A 13,301-nucleotide genomic window follows, 5' to 3' on the forward strand; every position below is an offset into this window, starting at 1 on the left:
CTCTAACTGAGGTTTGGAGGAGGGGCATAGAGGGAGGAGCCAGTGCACACCCATAGTCAAAGTTCTTTTTAGGTGCCCTATCTCCTGCGGAGCCCGTCTATACCCCACGGTCCTTACGGAGTCCCCAGCATCCTCTACGGACTAGGAGAAATAGATTTACCGGTAGGTTTAAAATCTTATTTTTTGCAAGTTTCTGGAAATGGTACGAGATCACACATTTTTTGATAGGTCTTGTGACCAAGAAAGCACCAATCAGACTCAGACATTTAGGGCTATCCAGTTATTTGCGACCCGTTTCCAGTCGATAAAAACTGCCTAATATCACGATCTTTGACCGATACAGTGCAGGGACATTTGCTGTGCAGGGACCCCACTATATCCACCAGGGCAAGGAGCACAGGTCGGATTTTCTAAAATCCGTTTATTGCAGGCTCCATAGTACCCGGTGGCGAAGCCCAGCAGAGGGGATAAGGCGCTGACCTGTAGCCCCTCCCCCAGGCGCCATCTACAGAAGATGTTCCCGCCCTAGAGCTGCATCTCTGTCTCTCTCCCTCACTCCCTGTCAGCGTTTGGGCGCCATTACACAAAGCTGCGCTGATTCTGGGACTGCTGGGCACGGTCGCCTCTGGAAAGCCGTACATTTACAGGACACTTAAGTATTCTACATGTCGTTTAGACAGTGTTAGTTAAGAACAAGTGCATAACATACAGTGATATTTAGTACAAGTATTCTGTGATATACATCCAGTGTTTACTGTGCATTGTTATATCTGTGTACATACATAGTTTTATGTAGTATTACTAGTCCAGTGCAGTCTTATTGTTGTGAGTAATAATTTCTGCATTGTACATGTGACAATATATATATATATATATATATATATATATATATTCTGTGTATTTTAGTCACCATATACCACTTAAATCCTCTGTTTGCATTCTGCATTGGCAGTCACACTCCACAGGGGTTTTTTGTCAGGTACTATGTCTGGCTATATTGTACTGTTACGCCCTAAGGCTACGTCTCCATATATTGTCTGCTACACAGGGCTGGAGACCCGTGTCTGATCCTGCATCATGCAGTGCTGACGCTGCAGATTTACCTGAGGAAAATATTCCAGCTGAGGGTCCAGGTATCGGGGGTTCTGTACCCCTCTGTCAGTCTGCAGCACCAGTGGCACACCAAGACCCACCTTGGGCTGCTTTTTCTAATTTACTGACTACACTAGTAATGAGACTTACGCCCCCTGTGGGCCCTCCTGTGCCATTACAGCCACATATTGTCCCTGTAGTTAATCCGCCATGGGCTGATACTCTGTCTACTCAGTTACAGCAATTAAATCAGTCTTTTGTTAAACAAAAGCCTAACCATCGCCCTCCTAGGACCAAGGTGTCATCTAAGCAGGCCATTTGTGAAGGTATCCAAATTCCGTATGGAAACTCTTCGCTCTATTGTTCTCGCTTTGGAGCACAAGGATTATATGGTATCCCTGGACATACAGGATGCTTAACTACACATACCTATTGCCGTATTGCATCAGCAGTATCTGCGGTTTGCAACCTGCATTATCAATTCCAAGCCTTGCCCTTTGGACAGACTACAGCTCCTCGGATCTTCACCAAGGTCATGGCAGTCATGACGGCCATTCTCCGTCGGCAAGGTATCAGGATCCTGCCGTATCTGGACGACTTGCTGATCCTGGCGAACTCCCCAGAGGTTCTCACACGTCATCTGGAACGGACGGTCCAATTCCTACAAGCACACGGGTGACTCAATTGGAAGAAATCCTCACTGGTCCCTGCTCAGAGCATGGTGCATCTGGGGGCATTACTGGACACACACACAACCAACATTTGTTCTTGTCTCCAGAGAAGGTCCTGAAGCTTCAGGACAGGATAAGATGCTTCCTCTTTCGCCCACAAGTGTCGATACAATCTGCGATGCAAGTACTAGGCCTCATGGTGTCTGCTTTCGACATGGTAGAGTACGCTCAATTTCACTCTTGCCCTCTGCAGAAGCTAATCCTTGCCAGGTGGGACGGCCTGCCTCACCGGATCAGATCTCGCATGATCTCCTTGACTCTGGAGGTTCGTCTGTCACTGAGCTGGTGGCTACAGGACCAACAATTGAGCAGGGGTCGTACCTTCTGGATCTCCGACTGGGTCCTTCTAAAGACGGATGCCAGTCTGCCGGGTTGGGGTGCGGTGTTGGAGCAACACACTCTTCAGGGCCGGTGGACCAGGGAGGAATCTCTCCTCCTGATAAATACTCTGGAGTTGCGGGCAGTGTTCAATGCTCTGAAACTTGCCCTGTCTCTGGTACAGAACTGGCCCGTTCAAGTACTGTCTGACAATGCCACCATGGTGGCATACATAAATTATCAAGACGGCACTCGAAGCCGCATGGCAATGTTGGAAGTGTCAAAGATTCTTCAATGGGTAGAACGCCACCTACCAGCCATATCGGCAGTGTTCATTCCGGGGTCCTCAACTGGGAAGCGGACCTCCTCAGTCGTCCGGACGTACACGCCGGAGAGTGGAGCCTTCATCCAGAAGTATTTCAACTCCTAGTGGACAAGTGGGGCCTACCAGATGTAGACCTGATGGTGTCTCGACACAATCACAAGGTTCTGGTCTTCGGAGCAAGGACAAGGGATCCTTAAGCAGCGTTCGTGGAAGCACTGGCAATTACATGGAAATTTCTGCTGCCGTACGCGTTCCCTCTGATGTCACTCCTGCCCAGGGTAATAAGGAAGTTCAAGCAAGAAGGACGAATACTACGTCTAATCTCTACAGCATGGCCCAGACGGCATTGTTCTCAGACCTGCAGGGTCTCTCGATAGAGCGTACTCCTCGTTCAGGGCCCTTGTGTCTACCAGGATCTGGCCCGACTGTCTTTGACGGTGTTGCTCTTAAAGCTTCACTTCTGAGGGCCAAAGGATTTTCTGAGGCAGTCATTCAAACTATGTGGAAAGACCATAAACCAGCCTCTGCTCTGATTTATTATAGGGTCTGGAATTCTTACTTCACCTGGTGTGCGGCTAAGAATTACGATGTATATAAGTTCAGTATTGCCAAACTTTTGGCTTTTCTGCAACAGGGCGTGAACTTAGGCCTTCGTCTGTCCTTTCTCAAGGTTTATATATCTGCCTTGTTGTGGTTTCATTGAAAGATTGCGTCTCTTCCTGACGATCACACTTTCACTCAGGGTGTTTTATGGATTCAACCTCCCTATGTCCCTCCTGTGGCTCCATGGGATTTGTCTGTTGTTCTGAATGCCCTGTAAGAGTCTCCATTTGAGCCTCTTGAGTCTGTGGACCTTAAATGGCTTACTCTTAAGGACTTATTTTTGCCGGCTATTGCCTCTGCTCGACGGGTTTCAGACTTGGGTGCCTTATCATGTTGGTCACCCTTTCTGATTTTTCACCGTGACCGTGCGGTTCTTAGAACTCACCCTGGTGATCTTCCTAAGGTGGTGTCATCTTTCCACCTTAACCAAGAGATTGTGGTACCGGCGTTTATCTCTCCTGGTTTGTCCTCCAAAGAGAGGTCTTTGGATGTGGTACGGACTCTCTCCGTATCTATGTGAAGAGAACCACCTCCCTTAGGCGATCTGAGTCTCTTTGTCCTTTGTGGTTGGTGATTGCACAAGCTTATGCGCAGGCTGGACTTCCAGCTCCTGCTGCTATCAAGACCCATTCTACTCGGTCAGTTGGACCTTCTTGGGCTGCCCGCCGTTGTGCGTCCCTAGAACAATTGTGCAAGGCAGCTACGTGGTCCTCTGTGAACACGTTCATCAGGTTCTATGCCTCCCAGGATGCCTCCTTTGGACGCCGGGTTCTTGTGCCCGCTACAGTGCATCCCCTCCCATAAGGAACTGCTTTAGGACATCACCGATGTTATTCCCTGTGGAATCCCAGTGTACCCCGCTGCAGAAAAGGATATTTATGATTAGACTTACCATAGTTAAATCTTTCTGCGAGGTACACTGGATTCCACAGGGCGCCCACCCTGACGCACTTAGCTTCTTTGGGTTTGTATTGCATTAGACGCTGGTACCTTCTCCTGTCGTGATAATGTGGTTCTATGTGGCCAACATCTACTGTCTTTTACTTGCTACTGCATTGGACTGGCTTTCAAAACTGAGCTCCAGTGCATGGAGGCGGGGATATAAAGGAGGCGGTGCTGTGCATCTTGGGAACAGTCAAAGCTTTAGCCTGTTGGTGCCTCGGATCAAGATCCAACTCCATACCCTCCAACTGTACCTTTTTGGCAGGTACAGCACCTTTTTTTTTTTTTTTTTTTTTTTTTATATGGTTGTACCGATTTTGGCTCTCTAAACTTCCATTGAAAGTATAGGAAAAGTTTACCTGTGGCCACGCCCCCTTTTCGATTTGTACCAATTTTTATGTATAAAATGTTGGAGGGTATGCAACTCTACACCCCAATGTTATTCCCTGTGGAATCCAGTGTACCTCGCAGCAAAAGATTTAACCATGGTAAGTCTTACCATAAATCTCCTTTTTCTTCAGCTGCTTCCAGGAAAGGACAACGCCTATGATCTTCTATTATTAAAGTGGTGTGGTGACTGAGGCAGGCTACATTGGACTTGACCTTTTAGAAGGTCATTTTATAGGTTTCTAAAGATCTGCATGCACACACAGATTTAGACATCCAGTTTTGTGGTGTATTTTTTGTTTTTGTTTTTTTTACTTGGTTTTGATTCTTAGGCCATTCTGCAATGTGTGGTCCCACAAACCTTTATTTTAAATGTCTATTTGCTACTGACTCCTTTATCATATGGTGTGGTCCTCAGACCACCTGGAAGTGATAAACACAGCTGCGTGTCCAGTTTCCTTATGGAATCTGGTTGTTGACCTTTTACCTTTACTGTAAGATCTTTGTAACTAAAGGCCCGTACACACTGGTCGATATATCGGCCGTTCTCTTGAACGGCCGATATATCGCGGGACCATCGGCCAGTGTGTACGGCTGATACGTCTGTGAACTCCGTCGTTCACAGACGTATCGCGTCGGCCGCGCAGCATAGCCGACGGGCAATATATCTACCGATATATTGGCGCATCGCTGTGTGTGTACGGGTAGTCGGCCGACCGCCCGTACACACACGCTGCGGCGGCCGGCGGTGATTGACAGCTGAACTGGGCGGGCGTGTGTACACGCCCGCCCAGTTCATGACGTCAGTCCCCGACGGATCGGGCAGTGTGTATGCACAGCACACTGCCCGATCCGTCCATAGATATATCTGCAGATCAATTGATCTGCAGATATATCTACTAGTGTGTACCCACCTTTATTCTTCTCTGTGACTAGATTGGTCCAGTTGAGCTTACAATACTGTTGAAATCTATGTGACTATTTTAATTCTACACATCCTCAAATATAAATGTCGACCCATAATTTTTGTAGTTTTTTCTCATTTATGTTGCTGTAAGAAAATGTCACTTCTTATCCTAACCTATATATATTGATTCTTGTGACCTCTAGGTCTATAATTTATCGCAGAACATTCAAGAAGATGATCTGCAGCATTTACAGGTACATGTGCTCATCTAAACTCTCTGTGCATGTGTTCTAAATTTTCTAATAAACAATAGTGGTCAATGTAGGTTTATTGTTTTATGCTAAGCGAATGATAGGCCCCATCCAGTCTCCATCCTAGTTACATAGACATACTGCGTGGGCAGCAGATGTGAACACGTTCTGTAATTACTCTGCATATGTTTGCTGTCCATTCTCCCGTTTTCTGCACCCTCCACCACAGTATTTCGGTAAGGTCTTTTTTAAACGCTGATGCCTGTCAGAACTTTACTTTCCAATTAAAACTTACTCTCTTGTTCTTATGGAATCTTGTAAGTTATGGGTGGAAACAGGCGCAGTTAACTGTCTGCTGGTATTCTTACTGTTTAATGTTAATTTTAAATGTTTCTTTGTAGGTTGGTGCTTTTATTTTATTTTTTATTTTTTTGCCTGTGCTAGATATCTTCTTAATCCTTGGTGCAACTAAAATGACAGTAAAAGATTAATATTCATTTTCCATGTTAAAACATCACACAATTCTTAATATCAAGTGTATGAAAAGTTCCTCTAAGGAAAACAAATTGTTCTCTTACCTTACATGGGTATAATGAGTACCTGTTGTGCTGCATGGCGACACAGGTGTGCCCATCCACCTTAAGTGTAAGGAGGTATGTTAAATCCTGACTGCCGGCATCCCAATCGTAAGTGTGCAGGGGTGCGTTATGTTCAGCATGGAGGGTAAATTAGGATTAGGCTATAGGGGGAGGGTTAGGCTTAGGCTGCGGGAAGGGAGGGTTAGATTTAGGCACTGAGAAGGTGGGGTTAGAGTTAGGCACTAAGTTGGGAGGGTTAGGCTGCGGGGAGGGTTAGGGTTAAGGTCAGGCTGAGGGAAGGGAAGATTAGGGGGTTAGGGTTAGAACACTTACCTAACAGGTCTTTGGATCTTGCGCGTCGAGATACCACTGTCTGTATTTTGACCGCCAGCATCCCAAGCGCCAAGGTCCCGAAACTATCCCATTTGGATCCTGCATTTGATTCATTTGATTACATATTTACTTTCCTGGATCCTAACTTAAGGCCTGTGGGAAGAATAGTGGTATTGTTAAGCAGATACTTGTCGTTGTTCCCCCCCCCCCCCCCCCTCTAACGTCCTAGTGGATGCTGGGGACTCCGTAAGGACCATGGGGAATAGACGGGCTCCGCAGGAGTCAGGGCACTTTAAGAAAGAATTTGGATACTGGTGTGCTCTGGCTCCTCCCTCTATGTCCCTCCTCCAGACCTCAGTCAGTTTGAATCTGTGCCCGGACGAGCTGGGTGCTACTTAGTGAGCTCTCCTGAGCTTGCTATAAGAAAGTATTTTGTTAGGTTTTTTTATTTTCAGAGAGATCTGCTGGCAACAGACTCTCTGCAGCGTGGGACTGAGGTGAGAGAAGCAGCCCTACTCACTGAAGATAGGTCCTGCTTCTTAGGCTACTGGACACCATTAGCTCCAGAGGGATCATACACAGGATCTCACCCTTTGTCGTCCGATCCCGGAGCCGCGCCGCCGCCCCCCTCGCAGAGCCGGAAGACAGAAGCCAGTGACAGAAGCAAGAAGACTTCAAAATCGGCGGCAGAAGACTCCAGTCTTCAAACTGAGGTTGCGCACAGCACTGCAGCTGTGCGCCATTGCTCCCACATTAAACCCACACACTCCGGTCACTGTAGGGTGCAGGGCACAGGGGGGGGGGGCGCCCTGGGCAGCAATTAGGAACCTCTTGACAAAAAGTAGCATATATACAGTTGGGCACTGTATATATGCATGAGCCCCCGCCATTATTTTACACACAAACGCGGGACAGAAGCCCGCCACTGAGGGGGCGGGGCTTCTTCCTCAGCACTCACCAGCGCCATTTTATCTCCACAGCTCCGCTGAGAGGAAGCTCCCCAGGCTCTCCCCTGCAGAAACACGGTAGAAGAGGGTAAAAAGAGAGGGGGGGGCACATAAATTAGGCGCAAAATGCTTTATATACAGCAGCTACTGGGTTAGCACTAAGTTACTGTGTGATTCCTGGGACATATAGCGCTGGGGTCTGTGCTGGCATACTCTCTCTCTGTCTCTCCAAAGGGCCTTGTGGGGGAACCGTCTTCAAAAAGAGCATCCCCTGTATGTGTGTGTGGTGTGTCGGTACGCTTGTGTCGACATGTTTGACGAGGAAGGCTATGTGGAAGCAGAGCGGGAGCAAATGAATGTGGGGTCGCCGACACCTGATCTGATGGATATGTGGAAGGTTTTAAATAAAAGGTTGGATTAAGTTGAAACCTTAGGACAGTCAGGGTCTCAGCCAATGCCTGATCCTATGTCGCAGAGGCCGTCCGAAGCGCCCACTATCCCAAATTGTTGACACAGACACCGACACGGAGTCTGACTCCAGTGTCGGCTATGATGATGCAAAGTTACAGCCTAAATTGGCTAAAGCTATACGTTATATGATTATAGCAATGAAGGAGGTTTTGCACATCACAGAGGAAACCCCAGTCCCTGACGAGAGGGTTCATATGTATGGGGAAAAAAGGCAGGAGGTGACCTTTCCCCCTTCACATGAGCTAAATGAGTTATGTGAAATGGCTTGGGAATCTCCAGATAAAAAACTGCAGATTTCCAAACGGATGCTTATGGCGTATCCTTTCCCGCCAACGGACACGTTACGCTGGGAATCCTCCCCTAGGGTGGACAAAGCTCTAACACGCTTATCCAAGAGGGTAGCCCTGCCGTCACAGGATACGGCCACCCTAAAAGATGCTACGGATAGAAAGCAAGAGGGTACCCTGAAGTCCATTTACACACATTCAGGTACCTTACTAAGGCCGGCAATTGCGTCGGCCTGGGTGTGTAGTGCTGTAGCAGCATGGACGGATTCCTTATCTGAGGATCTGGATACCTTAGACAAGGATACTATATTAATGACCCTGGGGCATATAAAAGACGCTGTCCTGTATATGAGAGATGCTCAAAGAGACATTAGCCTACTGGGCTCTAGAATAAATGCAATGTCGATTTCTGCCAGAAGGGTCCTGTGGACTCTGCAATGGACAGGCGATGCCGACTCAAAAAGGCACATGGAGGTTTTACCTTACAAGGGTGAGGAATTGTTTGGGGAGGGTCTCTCGGACCTGGTCTCCACAGCTACTGCTGGAAAGTCAAATTTTTTGCCATATGTTCCCTCACAACCTAAGAAAGCACCTTATTACCAAATGCAGTCCTTTCGTTCACAAAAAGGCAAGAAAGTCCGAGGTGCGTTCTTTCTTTCCAGAGGCAAGGGTAGAGGAAAGAAGCTGCACAACACAGCTAGTTCCCAGGAACAGAAGTCCTCCCCGGTTTCTACTAAATCCACTGCATGACGCTGGGGCTCCACAGGCGGAGCTAGGCCCGGTGGGGGCGCGTCTCCGAAATTTCAGCCACAAGTGGGTTCACTCCCAGGTGGATCCCTGGGTAATAGAGATTGTGTCTCAGGGATACAAGCTGGAATTCGAAGAGATGCCCCCTCACCGATACCTCAAATCGGCCCTGCCAGCTTCCCCCTTAGAGAGGGAAATTGTGTTAGCTGCAATTCACAAATTGTATCTTCAGCAGGTGGTGGTCAAGGTTCCCCTCCTTCAACAAGGGAAGGGTTATTATTCGACCATGTTTGTGGTTCCGAAACCGGACGGTTCGGTCAGACCCATATTGAATTTAAAATCCCTGAACATATACCTGAAAAGGTTCAAGTTCAAGATGGAATCGCTCAGAGCGGTCATCGCAAGCCTGGAAGGGGGGGATTTTATGGTGTCTCTGGACATAAAGGATACATACCTTCATGTCCCCATTTATCCACCTCATCAGGCGTACCTCAGATTTGTGGTACAGGATTGTCATTACCAATTCCAGACGTTGCCGTTTGGTCTCTCCACGGCACCGAGAATTTTTACCAAGGTAATGGCGGAAATGATGGTGCTCCTGCGAAAGGAAGGGGTCACAATTATCCCATATTTGGACGATCTCCTCATAAAGGCGAGGTCCAGAGAGCAGTTGCTGATCAGCGTAGCACGCTCTCAGGAAGTGTTACGACAGCACGGCTGGATTCTAAATATTCCAAAGTCGCAGCTGATTCCTACGACGCGTCTGCCCTTACTGGGCATGATTCTGGACACAGACCAGAAGAAGGTTTTTTCTACCGACGGAGAAGGCTCAGGAACTCATGACACTGGTCAGAGACCTCTTAAAACCAAAACAGGTGTCGGTGCATCACTGCACGCGAGTCCTGGGAAAGATGGTGGCCTCGTACGAGGCCATTCCCTTTGGCAGGTTCCATGCGAGGACCTTTCAATGGGATCTGTTGGACAAGTGGTCCGGATCACATCTACAGATGCATCGGATGATCACCCTATCCCCCAGGGCCAGGGTGTCTCTTCTGTGGTGGCTGCAGAGTGCTCACCTTCTCGAGGGCCGCAGATTCGGCATTCACGACTGGGTCCTGGTGACCACGGATACAAGCCTCCGAGGGTGGGGGGCAGTCACACAGGGAAGAAATTTCCAAGGTCTGTGGTCAAGTCAGGAGACTTGCCTTCACATCCATATCCTGGAACTAAGGGCCATATACAACGCCCTAAGTCAAGCGGAGACCCTGCTTCGCGACCAATCGGTGCTGATTCAGTCAGACAACATCACGGCAGTGGCTCATGTAAACCGCCAAGGCGGCACAAGGAGCAGGGTGGCGATGGCGGAAGCCGCCAGAATTCTTCGCTGGGAGGAGAATCACGTAAGAGCACTGTCAGCAGTGTTCATTCCGGGAGTGGACAACTGGGAAGCAGACTTCCTCAGCAGGCACGACCTCCACCCGGGAGAGTGGGGACTTCATCAAGAAGTCTTCGCGCAGATTGCAAGTCGGTGGGAACTGTCACAGGTGGACATGATGGCATCCCGCCTCAACAAAAAGCTACAGAGGTATTGCGCCAGGTCAAGAGACCCTCAGGCGATAGCTGTAGACGCACTAGTGACACCGTGGGTGTTCCAGTCGGTTTATATATTTCCTCCTCTTCCTCTCATACCCAAGGTGCTGAGAATCATAAGAAAAAGAGGAGTGAGAACAATACTCATTGTCCCGGATTGGCGAAGAAGGACATGGTATCCAGAGCTGCAAGAAATGCTCACAGAGGACCCATGGCCTCTACCTCTAAGACAGGACCTGTTGCAACAGGGGGCCTGTCTGTTCCAAGATTTACCGCGGCTGCGTTTGACGGCATGGCGGTTGAACGCCGGATCCTAGCAGAAAAAGGCATTCCGGATGAGGTTATTACTACGCTGATAAAGACTAGGAAGGACGTGACGGCTAAACATTATCACCGTATATGGCGAAAATATGTTGCTTGGTGTGAGGCCAGGAATGCCCCTACGGAGGAATTCCAGCTGGGCCGGTTCCTTCACTTCCTACAGTCGGGAGTGACTTTGGGCCTAAAATTGGGTTCCATTAAGGTCCAGATTTCGGCCCTATCCATTTTTTTTTCAAAAAGAACTGGCTTCTCTTCCTGAAGTCCAGACGTTTGTAAAAGGAGTGCTGCATATTCAGCCTCCTTTTGTGCCTCCAGTGGCACCTTGGGATCTTAACGTGGTGTTGAGTTTCCTGAAGTCACACTGGTTTGAGCCACTCAAAACCGTGGAGTTAAAATTTCTCACGTGGAAGGTGGTCATGCTATTAGCCTTGGCTTCAGCTAGGCGTGTGTCAGAATTAGCGGCTTTGTCACATAAGCCCCTATCTGGTTTTTCATATGGACAGGGCAGAATTGCGGACCCGTCCACAATTTCTGCCAAAAGTGGTGTCATCCTTTCATATGAACCAACCTATTGTGGTGCCTGTGGCTACTCGTGACTTGGAGGATTCCGAGTTACTAGATGTGGTCAGGGCTTTGAAGGTTTATGTAGCCAGAACGGCTAGAGTCAGGAAAACTGAGTCGCTGTTTATCCTGTATGCACCCAACAAGCTGGGTGCTCCTGCTTCAAAGCAAACTATTGCTCGCTGGATCTGTAACACGATTCAGCAGGCTCATTCTGCGGCTGGATTGCCGCTTCCAAAATCAGTAAAAGCCCACTCCACAAGGAAGGTGGGCTCTTCTTGGGCGGCTGCCCGAGGGGTCTCGGCATTACAGCTTTGCCGAGCGGCTACTTGGTCAGGTTCGAACACTTTTGCAAAGTTTTACAAGTTTGATACCCTGGCTGAGGAGGACCTTGTGTTTGCTCATTCGGTGCTGCAGAGTCATCCACACTCTCCCGCCCGTTTGGGAGCTTTGGTATAATGCCCTTGGTCCTTACGGAGTCCCCAGCATCCACTAGGACGTTAGAGAAAATAAGATTTTACTTACCGGTAAATCTATTTCTCGTAGCCCGTAGTGGATGCTGGGCGCCCGTCCCAAGTGCGGACTTCTTCTGCAATACTTGTATATAGTTATTGCTTAAATAAGGGTTATGTTATGGTTGCATCAGGGTTGATCTGATGCTCCGTTGTTGTTCATACTGTTAACTGGGTAAGTTATCACAAGTTATACGGTGTGATTGGTGTGACTGGTATGAGTCTTGCCCTGGATTCCAAAATCCTTTCCTTGTACTGTCAGCTCTTCCGGGCACAGTTTCTCTAACTGAGGTCTGGAGGAGGGACATAGAGGGAGGAGCCAGAGCACACCAGTATCCAAATTCTTTCTTAAAGTGCCCTGACTCCTGCGGAGCCCGTCTATTCCCCATGGTCCTTACGGAGTCCCCAGCATCCACTACGGACTACGAGAAATAGATTTACCGGTAAGTAAAATCTCATTTTTTTTGCTAAAACTGTACTGAGCAAATCATAATGCAGAATCTCCAAATATGATTTGTTCTCAATGTTCAAGTCAAGGCAAAGACAATAATGTGGACAGTGACCCGGAGATGCACACTGCCATGTGCCTATGCATCCCAATCGCTGGAAGTACTTTTGTGCTGGCTGCTTCACAAATATTAGTAAAAAAATTATTCCAGAAGTTGCAGTACATCTATAGAGAGTAGGTCTGTCTGACTTCCTGGATTAGACCAGCCATGTATATCCTATATTAGACTGTAGCGCAAGACTCCTCCCTGAGTAGAAGAGTGTCTACCACCATATTGTGTCATGGCAGGAATTTAAATATTGTACCTTTTTATTGTAGAGTACTCTCTCAGGATCAGTCTAGGTATATATTGGGAATATGGTTTGTGATTAGGGAATTAAAATGCATACAGTATGTAAAACCTGTTTGATCATTATTAAGCTTCAAATCCATTAGCTTCAATCAATCATAACTTCGAGATTATGTGTTAATCTAAAAGAAGGAAAGGCAGAACAAAATCCCAGTGCGGTAGCTGTGTCCTAGCGGATAAGAGCTTCCTTCCTGCCTTTTTCTAAATGTCTATCCCATTACCTCCCTGGATCAAACATCCCAAATATACACTTGAATATAGCTTGGGTGTCATTGCTTGCAACAGGCAGTAGATCACATTTAAAGCCTGTTATTTTTTATGGAATGTTCCACACATTCAAAGTGAAATACAAGCAACACAGGATATGCTTGGACAGAAAGACATGATGTGTTTGTCCTTTCCTTAATATGCAGTGTACATAAATACGAAAAGAAAGTAGAGTCTGTCGTGGGGGCATGCAAAGGGGAGGAGATAGACTAGGAAAGGAGTAATAATGGGGAGAAGGAAGACATTTTCCCTCCTCTGAAGCTAGCACCAAAAC

At 47.7% G+C, this 13,301-nt stretch overlaps 1 protein-coding gene across 2 annotated transcripts in view; it reads left to right on the forward strand.

The window, feature by feature from the left end:
- Nucleotides 1-13,301, forward strand: part of ATL2 (atlastin GTPase 2) — a 307,993-nt gene that overhangs the window by 160,824 nt on the left and 133,868 nt on the right. For both annotated transcript variants that reach the window (XM_063918108.1, XM_063918109.1), the window contains exon 5: nucleotides 5,509-5,559. In XM_063918108.1, coding sequence (XP_063774178.1) covers nucleotides 5,509-5,559 — 51 coding nt within the window. The remainder of the gene's footprint in view (nucleotides 1-5,508; nucleotides 5,560-13,301) is intronic.

The sequence above is a fragment of the Pseudophryne corroboree genome, chromosome 4, assembly GCF_028390025.1.
Source record: "Pseudophryne corroboree isolate aPseCor3 chromosome 4, aPseCor3.hap2, whole genome shotgun sequence".
Taxonomy (NCBI): domain Eukaryota; kingdom Metazoa; phylum Chordata; class Amphibia; order Anura; family Myobatrachidae; genus Pseudophryne; species Pseudophryne corroboree.